Here is a 13,598-nt window from a genome sequence, read left to right on the forward strand (position 1 = left end):
TCACGCGCATTTCTTCAGTAAAGCCGGTTCCCTGATTACCGCTAAATCGCCATCACCTGCTTTCAAATGGAGCGGCATTTAATACACAGAGCCGTAGTTCACTGATAAGCCACGCAATATCGCATTCAATATCGACGGCGATTCATAACGATAATGAACGCGATATTGCGTGGCTTATCAGTGAACTACGGCTCTGTCTATTAAATGCCGCTTCATTTGAAAGCAGGTGATGGCGATTTAGCGGTAATCAGGGAACCGGCTTTACTGACGAAATGCGCGTGACAAAAGCATTCGATACATCGCCCAGCCCTACAAACGAAGGCTACGTTCTTTCTTTTAAATAAAAACCGTCATCTATGTGACGTCATCTATGTTTACACTATTGGTTTACGGATGTCACACTATGGCCGGTGCGTTCGCTTCGTCTCAACCCGTTGAGAGACGAGACGTGCTGACAGATAAAATAATTACATGATTGTGATAGCCTACGTATATTTCTCTGATTTCTTCAAGCCGTCGTATTTACCATGTTTACTATGGTAATAGCGCGCATAGTCTTGGTGATCAGAATCCACATCGGATCACAAACATAAGTTATTTAAAACACTTGCTACTGTCTGAAAGTGAGTTTTGAGCTAAAATGATTTTAAAAGTCTTTAATGCTGGTGTTAGCTGGTAACCTACATGTAATCATCGGCGCCTCCGTCTCCACACACGGGTTGACACGGGTTGAAAGACCCAGTCAGTGATGTCACGATATGCTAATTTGTTTAAATTCATACCTACGTAATTACCATCACCAAAACTGTACTTTTTTTTTTTACATTGAAACTTGGAAAAAAATATATAGACCGACCTACTGACTCTTCGGGCCCTCAGACGACACTGCATCACTCATCTGCTTGATTGTATCAATGACATTACTAAATAGGCCCATGAATACTTCCAGAAACCACTGTCAGTAAACACAATCCGCCGTGCCATCTGCAGATGCCAACTAAAGCTCTATCATGCAAAAAGAAAGCCATATATGAACATGGTCCAGAAGCACCGTTGTGTTCTGTGGGTCAAGGCTCATTTAAAATGGAATGATTCAAAGTGGAAAAGTATTCTATGGTCAGACGAGTCCAAATTTGACATTCTTGTTGGAAATCACGGACGCCGTGTCCTCCGGGCTAAAGAGGAGGGAGACTTTCCAGCATGTCATCAATGTTCAGTTCAAAAGCCAGCATCTCTGATGGTATGGGGGTGCATAAGTGCGTACAGTATGGGCAGCTTGCATGTTTTGGAAGGCACTACGAATGCTAAATGGTACATAAAGGTTTTAGAGCAACATTAAATGAAAAATACGTCAAAGATGACCACAAACTCTTCAGCAGCTGGAAACCTATATCAGGCAAGTATGGGACCAAATTCCAACACCAAAACTTCAGAAACTCATAACCTCGATGCCCAGATGTCTTCAAACTGTTTTGAAAAGAAGAGAAGATGCTACACCATGGTAAACATGTCCCCGTCCCAACTATTTAGAGACCTGTAGCAGGCATCAAATTTGAAATGAGCTCATTTTGTGCATAAAATTTAAAAATTTCTCAGTTTGAATATTTGTTATGTTATCTATGTTCTTTTGTAAATAACATTCTGGCTCATGTGATTTGAAAGTATTTTAGTTTTCATTTTATTCAAATTTAAAAAAATTGTCCTATAACTTTTCTGGAATTCTGGTTGTAAATTTTTTCATAAATCAAACTGTGGATAAAACCTCATAATTCCACTCTGCCTAAATCTTGTATGAGTTTCTGCACATTTTGGACCTTCTCTGCTTGCTTGCGATACAAATGCAAGTAGAGAACTGGTTGTTTGAATAAGTACAGTGTTTTCTTTACTCAAAAAACCCTATATATAAAGTCTAATGTTTTATGTATTTGCAGTGTTTGGGCGGGGGGGGTCCAAAAATCTCTTTTGCCTATGAGGTATATACGGCCCTGCCCACAATGTAGGGTTTACCAGGACACACACACACGCATAAACACACTCACTACATATTCACACATAAATACTATTTTTACACTGTAACTATGTACACGCTCTCTCAAACTCACACTTACACACTGTGTGTAACACAATAGCCGCATTTCCATTACAGGTTTGTGCAAAACTTTTGCAATGTTTTCTAAATATCGATAAAAACTATTGCGAAATGACGGCGTTTCCATTCACCAATGTTACGTGACTAAAACGTCTTTTTTTCCTCTCGTGATAAGTCATTCCAGAAATCATGACAACTGATGTTAGTAGTTTTACATATATCGCAGCCACTGCACTAGCCATTATTTTTAATCAAAGGAGATGTAGGTGTGTTATCCAAGCATTTACGGCAAAGAAAGCCCCTTATACTTGGGAGCGCCCACGTATGAGGTGTTTCTGGGTGTTTGTCCCACCTATCTGCTTCGAGGTCTTGATAAATTCAAATTGTGGTATTTCTTTGTTGTTTAAACTCGAGTAGTCCCGTAATACTTTTGTCTTTTATGAGTTTAATGAAGAACTCTCGTCTTCTGTTCAAACATACTGCGCCCTCTTTAAAGAATGATTGACTTTAACATACGGCAGATGACCTGTAAATGCGAAAAAACATTTTCCATTGCAGTTTTGCAAAATGTTCCTTTTTCAAATTGCCTGAAAAACAATCTCATGCGAGTGTAAAAACCTTTTGCGTTATATGGGAGTTTTTGCGAAATTAACGTGTTTCCATTGGGCGAATTTGCAATTTCAATTTGCGCAATTTAAAGGGTAATGTAAACACAGCTACTAACGGTGTACACAGTAAAAAAAAAAATAGAGATGTATATAAAAAAATCTGAGAGGTTTAGTAGGTAACATTTTTTCTCTAAATATCTTTGTTTTCCCTCATCTTCTGTCTCTATCTCCAAACGGTTAAAGGTCAGTGAAAAGGGGTCACTGTGACATAAAACTCCAGAAACCTATTACAAAGGAGAGAGAGACAGATTGTGTATATCTACCATGTGCTGACTGTTGACCTTTATTATAGCAGAACAGAGGGAAGGATAGCTCCATATAATCTTGTTAGTTAGTGCATTGGTTAAAGTGCCTGTGATTTAAACCCTGCTGGTGGCAATGGCAGGTACTTGGTTATGATAGATGCAGATGTCTTGACTCAACTTTCTCTCTGCAAGCAGTCCATTGACTCAACCGTGACTGAGGAATGGTGCCTGCTATTCATGTACTAGGGTTGTCATGATACCTTCATCACATTTTATGGTACGACACCAGTGTCACTCTCTAGACATGATACCACTTAGTGTTTGGATGCATTGTTCCTTACACAAGTCTGCAATGACAAGCAATTTGTCTGTGTGTCCCCAGATTTTTCAGCCCAGTGGTCTTTCAATTAATTTTTTTGTATCTTTAATTATTAAGGAGTAAGTAAAACACTATGGCAGAAATCACGCAATTCATGTCTAAATTTGGTCAGTCGAAACAAGGTGCGGATCATTTGTTTTAAACTGAAAACTCTTTCATTATCATTATTTCATTATGCTGATTTGGTGCTCAATAAATATTTCATGTAGCGTGTGAATGACTTTCTTTTACAGAAAGTGAGTTTTAAAACACTGTAAAATACTGTTTAACAGTCACTTAATGCGGATGAATTGAGTTTTTCCATTAACACTCTGAGTAATGCATACAGAACATGGGTAGTTGACATGAAATACTTCTGGAAAGTTGACATGTCCTACAATCTGACATGCTATACTCCATCTAAAACTATTTTATCCATTATTATGCATGTTTTATGATCTCAGATTAATTCAGAGACTACTTGCAATACTTGGAGTTTAAAAATTCAATGGCCTCACCACAAGACCACTTAAAATGGCAAAAACGTGATTAAAAATCGTGAAACATTTACCATGGTTATGGTTTCACATACAGGACTTAGATTAAGCCAGGATTAGGGCTTAGTTCAGCTAGGACATTAAGTAGCTTTTATAAGCGTGCCTTAGAAAAAAAAAAAAAAAAAACATTTCTGGTGTGAATCTTGAGACAAAACTAATAGAACTGACATATTTTAAATCTATCAGTGCAAGTTGCTTTCAGTTAAAACAGCTCAAACATGCATGTCTGTGAAACTGGGGGTTAGTGACCTCTAAGATATACACACTCTTTTACATATAAATATTGATTTGAACCAAAAATCTAGATGTTAATCTAAAAGAAAAAAAAAGTCCAATACCATGTGCCAACTACTCACATAGCCTTACATATAGACCGTGGGTGGGTTGAAGTGTCATGTGGAATATGCTGTGAATATTCTTACTGAACTATTAATACCCAGCAGCATATCTGGACCAGCACTCCACACGTCTCTTTCTCTCTGTTTCTATCTGGTCTGCGTGTTACTGTATTACTGGATCTCTTTCAAATCTCACATGAATGAACTGAATTAATTAAACACCAACATTCCTGAGAGAAATCTCAGAAACCCTCCCTAAACCTCAATGGAGTGAGTGAGTATGCTAAAACAGAGAAAATGTATGTGTATAAAAGTGATTAAATTGCACATTACTTATATTGGAAGTCACAGAAGATAACAGTGCGAAAAAAAAAAGTTTTCCGGCATATGTGCCCTTCTACTACAGCTATTATAACACAGCATGACCAACTCAATATTCATAAGTCTCAAACATAAAACCTCAACTTTCAACTGCGAGCAAGCATCCTTACAGTGGGCCCAAATACTATCTGGACACTTACAAAAATTAATAAATGTAAATGTCCTTGCAATACATAACAGAATAGCAAACCATGCCTCCATGGTTTGCCATTTTGTTATGTATTGCAAGGACATTCATTTATTTGAAAGAAATATAGTGCAAAAACACTTTTCAAGCAAAGCATTTCACAAAAAAGTACAGTAGTATTCATAGGTTTTAAATAATAAAACAATAGAGGTATTGTTTAAAATTAAGACTAAAAGTATTTGAATTCATTCTGATTGTCAAATTTTGGTAAAAAAAAAAAAAAGTCTATGTGATCAGCTATTCCTGTGGCTTCTCTGCTAGAACACCTTTGTTACTTCATACATCCATTAACTTAATGCATCTATTTTTTACACAAGCTGGTGCAATAGTAATTGAAAATTTGCTCAGAAAGGTGAAGTTAGTTCGCTTTAGCAGCATCTGTTTGCAAATGACACTTGGTTTGACATTTTGCAATAACAGTCTTGCAGTACAGCAAAACGTATCCAAATACTATTTGGGGGCACTGTATATCTTTGAGCTTTATAAATCCCACCCTCTTTACCCTCTGGCCTTGAAAAAAAGGAAAAAATATGAATTCAAGTAAAGCATATTTACCAGGTCTCGTCGTTTTTGAACTCTAGCTCACCGTAGGCGTCCTCAAAGTCCTCTCCGCCGCCCTTAGCGAGTCCCTCCATTGTACGGAAAGGAATGATAACTGTCCCTCTCGCTCCTGACGTCCTCAGCACTTTCACTTCCATGATGCCCACACTCTCACTCACGTGCATGGACTCGCTTTCAAAAGTGAAAATGCCTGCGTGGTCATCATCGAGGATGGTAATCGTGGCAACAGCAGGGAATCCTAACAAGGCCTTAGGATACGGCAGGCTACTGGGCGACAGCACCTCATCCTCGGTCTCCAGAACACGCACGTTACTGAGCCGCACAAAGAAATGCTCGTCCTCCTCAAAGATGTCGTCATCGATGATGCCAACGGTGATTTCCTTGACAACCTCACCAGGTTTGAACACCACCGTGCCCTCCGTGAACTCATAGTCCGCACCGGCGTTCGCCGAGCCGTCTTCCGTTTTATAATCCACATAGATTGTATTAGCAATGTCACCACCTTTACGCACCATCGTGAGCAGAACAGCCCCGCAGTTCTCCAGACACTGGTAAATGGCAGGTTCAAACATAATTCGGGACACGAACTCCTCAGGTTCTTCTACGTGAACTTCTTGAACACTAGTGCTGCGTTTGGCCTGCTCGGCCACATGCTTCTTTAGGATGTTTCCGGCGCCAGTCATCATCCTCGTGGCCTGGATACGATAAAACGCTCTGCTTTTCTGTTGGTGTGACAGTGCATAATAGTTGGCCATCTCCACTAGCTGGTCCAGCTCCTTCTCTGGGTGTTTCTGCTTCAGGTCCTTCAAGATGCGGATCATATCTCTGCGAGACTCGTCCACCTCCTTGCCCTCAATAAGGCCCATCAAGTTACTAGCAGCTCCACCATCGACGAAATGAGAATTCATCATCTTTCCGTCCATTTCGATGCCTTTGGAGCGATCACCCTCCGTCTCGATAATGACGCCTCTGTGCTTGTCCGTGCGATATTTCTTGTGCATGAACTTGTAGAAGAGCAGGCGACGGTCGGCAACCCAAGCCAGAATGACACAGATGGGGAAGAACGCCAAGGTGAGAAGCCCTTCCCATACTTGGACTACGTTGGGCGAGAACACAGCCAGGATCATATAGAGCCAGATGTAGGCAAACACACTCCATGCTGCCGTCACGAAAAACACACGTAGGTGTTTCACCTTCCGGACCTCCCCCTCCGGGATCACTGACACGCACAGGCCGATGATCACAAACATGTTGAAGGCGGCGCTGCCTACAATGGTGGATGGGCCGAGTTCACCAGCATGGAACTCGTGTCCACAAATCTCGATGACGGAAAGCATGATCTCAGGGGCGGAGGAGCCCAACGCCATGAGCGTGAGGTTGGACACGGTCTCGTTCCACACACGGATTGTCGTGGTTGTAGTCTCACCATTCGGACGCTTGATGATGATTTCCTTTTCTTGGGAGGTGATGACCTCAATGGCGGCCATGAAGCGATCTGCAATAATTGACACCCCCAGGAACATGTAGATCATTGCCACGAAGTACACAATGACTCTTGCGATCTTGTCACCCATGGAAGGGTCCTCGGGGTACCAGATGGGTAAGATGATGCCAGGTTGGCATCGACCCGTCTCCTCAAAGCATGCGGTGTTGTTCGGGAGGGGCGGGCTTGGCGTGACTCGCGCCTCTGCGCAGAGGAAGGTTGTTGTCACGCAAACCACACCTAACCAGAGGTAGGCAGAAGTCTTTGTCCTTAAGCGATCCATGCACCCTCCTTCACCTCAAGGGTCTGTGATCTCTAGCTGTCCTTCGGGAATCCAGCACTGGGCTGTCTTTGGTTCCAGACGCCACCTAAGAGAGAAGAAAAGCAGGGAGTGAATCAGAGAACAAGAAATCTGTTCTTCACCTTTCACCTATCACAACACCTTCCTAATGGCAGAAGAAAGGCACCTAACATCAGGGGGCTGGAGGATGAACAGTGCAAATGTAATGTAAGCAAACTCATCTGAGAATTCTGCAAATAAAGCCATTATTCTTTGCTAGATTTGTGAGCAGTGCGTGCGTGATATAATATGGTGAAATACTAAAGGTCCACACAGCAGAAAGCTAAAAGGCCTCACTCAGCAGGTGTGAATGTTGCCAGAATAAGCAATGTCCAAAATGACGCACTGGAAAACATCAACAACAGAGCAAGGGCAGCGTGTTGCTCCGTTCCAACATGCTGCCTATTGAGGCAGCATTTTAAGGCTCCTATTTCAAAAGCTAAATTAATAATGCAGTCCCTTTTTTGGCAAATGGGTCAATGACATGACGCTAATTTTTTTTGTGTCCATATGGTTTAATTAAATTAAAAGGGTCAAAATTTCTAAATAAATTTTCAAATTACTTGCATATGGTGTAACCATAAATACTTTGTACCAAATACCTGATCTTGTTTAAAAAAGGTGAAAAAAAAAATTTAAAAACAGTTCCAAATAGTAGGTTCGTTTATATTACATCTTTAATCAGCATCATAAACTAGGGGTATTTGACTAAATTGGTTCACAACAGAAAGGCTTGTTATAAGAGTCAAATGGTGTAACCCACGGGTCTCCAGACTCGATCACGGAGGACCACTGTCCTGCGGAGTTTAGCTCCAACCCTAATTAAACACACCTGAACCAGCTAATCAAGGTCTAATTAGGCATTCTAGAAACTTCCAAGCAGGCGTGTTGAGCTAAACTCTGCGGGACAGTGGGAGTTTGGAAACCCCTAGTGTAACCGGTTACACCATTTGACATTTCAATTTAAAATCAAATTTGACAGGCAATATCATGGACACTTATGTAAGCACATGGTCTTGGTGGGAATATTTAAAAAAAAAAAGTTAATAACATTTTCCGTCCGAAAACTGGAAAATACTGCCTTCTGAGGACACATTTCAAGGTAGTAAAGCATCAAGGCACGTCCGAATCCAATGTTAGCTTCACTTCCTGTCTCATGAGATTCCTTCCTCAGATCGATTTTTGAAGGAAGCATGGATGTATCCCTAGCTGCCTTTGATATCCCACAATCCTGTGCTTTCCATTCTGTGACAGTTGAGCTAGAAAAATAAAGATGGCATCCGAAAGTTGCGTTTGCTGCTCAGTTTGTGTACAAATGTACGATTTTGATCAACATATTTCAATTTTGATATTATTTCTATTGAGAAATTACTACTGTAGTAATTAAATATTTGTTTAGTTCTCACCAAAGCTCGCGCTATATTGCTGTAGATCATTAAACTGTTACGCTGCCTCAGAAGTCTGTCCGAAATCGTTTTCGTGAGGTACCTTCATGCACAAATGCTGCCATACAAGTCATTCTCTTATAAGACAGCGAGGCAGCAAGACAGCTACCTAGGTTTTCGGATGTAGCCATGGTCTTTTTGCACAATTTTAACAAAATGGCTCTTTACACCACACTGACATTTTTGCAATCATACCCCAAATATTCTCTCAAAATGCATTAAAACCAGAAATTTAAGACTTGGTCCTCAAAAAGAGAATGTATGCAAGTAATTTGCAAATTTATTTTGAAATTTTAACCTTTTTCATTTTAACTGAACCATATGGACACAAAAAAATAGCGCCATGTCATTGACCCAAATCCTGGCAAAGCAACTGGTTCACCCTCAGTGGAAAAATAAAGCCAAGATGGTGGAAGTTAAATAAATACTGAAAATAATTGCTAAGATGGTTTAGGGTAATAATAAAAGTATTTTTTCATTCAATTTTTGTGTATTTATGTATAGAGTAGACTGCTGTTAGATTAGCAACATGATAACGCAAGTCTCTATTAAAATAAATTGAATTTTAGTGTAAGGAGTGCTATAGTATGTGTGTGGAACACAGAATTACTGCCTATGTACATTATCACAAACCAGATAAAGGGATAGTTCACCCAAAAATGGAAATTCTGTCATCATATACTCACCCTCATTTCATTCCAAAACATTATGACTTTCATTTTTCCTGTGGAACACAAAATAAAGAACTTTTGAAGAACTATCCCTTTAACTAAGAGGTTACATGATGAATTAGGTTAGAATGTTGCCAATGTAGGCAATAGGCAGTAGGCAGTGAGGCAGCTCACTAGGTTGTGTAACAGAGCTTCTGTGTCTGTTCTGGAAATGAAATGTATGCAGGTTTCACCCAGAGAGCTGGGAATAATTAACTAATATGGACACAGATTATTTCATTACATTTTTATCCCACTGCACCAGTGGAGATGACAGTGTGCATGTGGGAGTGTGTGGGAGCAGCTCTGGTGAATCCACATGGAGATGGAGGTGGTGTGTGTGCAGTTAATTTGCTCTCTCTAACACAGGAACACACCCAGAGGAAATCTGTATTGCTCAGGGGTTGATCTTTGATAACTGATAATGGATGTCTCATTTAAGTATCAACTATATCTTATGTTATTTATCAAATTCTTAGGAGAAACAAAAGTAAACTCCGATATATTACCCCTGAATAGTTTGTGCTCAGTAAGATTTTTTTTAAAGAATACTTTTATTATTAATACTTTTATTCAGCAAGCATGCATTAAATCAAAAGTGATATTTATAATGTTACAAAAATATTTCTATTTCAAATAAATGCTGTTCTTTTGAACTTTGCATTTCATCCTGAAAAAAAAGGTTTTCATAAATATTAGGTGGCACAACTATTTTAAACACTGATAAAAAGAAATGTTTCTTGAGCACCAGATAAATCAGTATATTAGAATGATTTCTGAAGGAACATGTGACACTGAAGACTGAAGTAATGATGCTGAAAATACAGCTTTGTAATCAGAGGAATAAATAACATTTAAAAAAAATATTAAAATAGATTTACATTTTAAATTGCAATAATATTACTGTATTTTTGATCAAATAAAGGCAGCCTTCGTGGAAAAAATCTAAAATCTAAATCCGACCACAAACTTTTGAAGAGTAGTGTATGTTTGATTTACAGTAAGTATAGAGCTATAAAATGTACATGTAATGTATACGTAAACATATACAGCATTTTTCAGATATTTTGGTCTGATGAGAAATGTGTACTGACTGACTTTTTAAATGCAAACTTTGGTATCAAATATAAGCACAGTCTCTAGAGGAGAGAGAGAACTTAAGTGGTCAAAGTCTGAATTTAATCTTAATTTTTCCTTCCTCCAAATTAAGGAACCGCTTGACTAAAAAGAACCGTTAAGTAACCAGAATCATTAAATATCTTATGATTCCTGCAACTAACATTCAGGAAGCAGTTTAACTATGCTGCATGATCAAACTCCCAAAACTCATAAACCCAAAAGATGTTGCAAGAGGAATGCATGAACATAAGTGGACTATGCAAGAGCTATCAAGCCAGACCTGATTATAGTAAGTAAATCAAACACTCTCGCACTCACACATATGCAGTGGGCTGTAAGTAAACAGCACAGTGTAGAAACAGAAGGCCTAATGAGGAAAAACTGTTTTGTAAAGCAAAAGAGCCCCGCCTGAAGCCTTGAGCTGCCCCCTACTCTCTCTCTCTCTCTCTTACAAACCAACCCCTCCTCTCCTCTCTGTCTACACTACCATATAAGTATACTGTACCAAAAAAATATATATATATTGGAGGAAGAGAAGAAAAGTAGAAGACGAAGGTGCCTGTAGTCACATGGCCTTTGTTCTACTGTGCGAATTAAGTAGGAAAACACTAATTTTACACATACAACATTATTTATGATTTTATGACACTAGTCTCATGTTAAACGGTTAGTTCACCCAAAAATGTAAATTCTGTCATAAATTACTCTCATGTTGTTCCAAACCCGCAAGACTTTCATTCATCTTTGGAACACAAATGAAGATATTTTTAATGAAATCTGAGAGCTTTCTCAAACGGACGTTCATGAGAGCACCATGACGCATGCGTGCTGTGTTGATGTGAGAGAAGACGCTGCGTAAACATATATGTTTTGTAAATAAAGAGGTAAATTATGCATTTTTTTTAAACATTAAAATTAAGGTTAAACCACTTGGGTCACATGGATTACTTTAAAGGTGCCGTAGAATGTGCTTTCAAAAGATGTAATATAAGTCTAAGGAGTCCCCTGAATGTGTCTGTGAAGTTTCAGCTCAAAATACCCCATAGATTTTTTTTAATTAATTTTTTTAACTGCCTATTTTGGGGCATCATTAAATATGCGCCGATTCAGGCTGCTGCCCCTTTAATTCTCGTGCTCCCAGCCCACGGAGCTCGCGCTTGCTTTAAACAGCATAAACAAAGATCACACAGCTAATATAACCCTCAAAATGGATCTTTACAAAGTGTTCGTCATGCAACATGTCAGATCATGTGAGTATAGTATTTATTTGGATGTTTACATTTGATTCTGAATGAGTTTGGTAGTGCTCCGTGGCTAAAGCTAACATTACACACTGTTTGAGAGATTTATAAAGAATGAAGTTGTGTTTATGAATTATATAGACTGCAAGTGTATAAAAATGAAAATAGTGACGGCTCTTGTCTCCGTGAATACAGTAATAAACTATGGTAACTTTAACCACATTTAACAGTACATTAGCAACATGCTAACGAAACATTTAGAAAGACAATTTACAAATATCACTAAAAATATCATGATATCATGGATCATGTCAGTTATTATTGCTCCATCTGCCATTTTTTGCTATTGTTCTTGCTTGCTTACCTAGTCTGATTATTCAGCTGTGCAGATCCAGACGTTAATACTGGCTGCCCTTGTCTAATGCCTTGAACATGGGCTGGCATATGCAAATATTGGGGGCGTACATATTAATGATCCCGACTGTTACGTAACAGTCGGTGTTATGTTGAGATTTGCCTGTTCTTCTGAGGTTTTTTAAACAAATGAGATTTACATAAGAAGGAGGAAACAATGGTGTTTAAGACTCACTGTATGTCATTTCCATGTACTGAACTCTTGTTATTCAACTGTGCCAAGGTAACTTAAATTTTTAATTCTAGGGCACCTTTAATGATGTCTTTACTACCATTCTGGGGCTTGAAAGTGGTAGTTGCGTAGCTGTCAATGGAGGGAGAGAAAGCTCTCAGATTTAATTAAAAATATCTTAATTTGTGTTCCGAAGATGAACGAAGGTCTTATGGGTGTGGAACGACATGAGGGCGAGTAATTAATGACAGAATTTCCATTTTTGTGTGATCTAACCCTTTAACACCCATACTGTACCCTCCAAAAGTTTGAAAACACCTAGGTTTCAGAGTGGACAATATCAGCATAAATCCTTATTTCTTGGCATAAATGCATTAACATAACTCGAAATTAACATTGAAGATTATTCTGTTTTACACTATTTCACTTTGATTACACTAATATACTTTCATGTTGATTACATAATAATGTCAAAAAATACCTTTACTGAAGTAAACTTCAGGCCAAGATTTAATAATTTTTTGGTATCAATTAAAGTTAGTATACACAACGGATCAATTAAAAAAAACAGCACAGATAGGCTTTATAAAATTTAATACAATATGTTTTCATAGTTTATGTTGTTCCTTATCAATACAGAGTTCTCACAAAATGATAAGCATTTAAACTCTACTTTGCTTAAGGTGTTTCCAAACTTTAGGAGGGCATTGTATAATGTTTAAAGGGACAGTTCAGTTTTGTTTGTTTTTTAAAGAATTTTTATTATGTGTGAACTATCCCTTAGTCTTGATTAATCAAGATTATTTTCTGTGGTAATCGACATCATGCTACAGATGCTGTTGAAAGAACTTATGAATCTGAAATTTAAATACTGTATGGCTACAGAGATACTTCAACACCAGGCCGAAGTGGTCTACCATACAGCTGAGCATGATTTCCTGTGTGTGTGTGTGTGCCTGTAATTGAGAAGAAGTTCTGGAAGTAGCAAGCCAATTGATTTTAGATGATTAGATTTAGACTGATGTGATTTAGACTGTGTGTGTGGAACCCACTATTGATAAGTTAGAAGATGTGGGGAAAATTAGTCACAGCAGGTTGTGGGTGATAGTCTGGCATAACTCTAATTTACTACAGACACACTACCACACACACACACACACAAACAATATTGTCTGTGTTGATGGGTTATAGCCTCTCTTCATCTTTAGCAAATACTTTTAAGACACTAAAGCATGTCCCTCACACTTACAGGACAGGCATCAGCAAATAATCCCAAAGAACAACATTTAA

The 13,598-nt window shown here is 38.6% G+C and overlaps 1 protein-coding gene across 3 annotated transcripts in view; it reads right to left on the minus strand.

Annotated features, from left to right (window-relative positions):
• slc8a3 (solute carrier family 8 member 3) overlaps positions 1-13,598 on the minus strand; it is a 63,539-nt gene that overhangs the window by 39,876 nt on the left and 10,065 nt on the right. For all 3 annotated transcript variants that reach the window (XM_067385400.1, XM_067385399.1, XM_067385398.1), the window contains exon 2: positions 5,379-7,235. In XM_067385400.1, coding sequence (XP_067241501.1) covers positions 5,379-7,150 — 1,772 coding nt within the window. In that variant the 5' untranslated portion in view covers positions 7,151-7,235. The remainder of the gene's footprint in view (positions 1-5,378; positions 7,236-13,598) is intronic.

This window comes from Chanodichthys erythropterus, chromosome 5, assembly GCF_024489055.1.
Source record: "Chanodichthys erythropterus isolate Z2021 chromosome 5, ASM2448905v1, whole genome shotgun sequence".
Classification (NCBI taxonomy): domain Eukaryota; kingdom Metazoa; phylum Chordata; class Actinopteri; order Cypriniformes; family Xenocyprididae; genus Chanodichthys; species Chanodichthys erythropterus.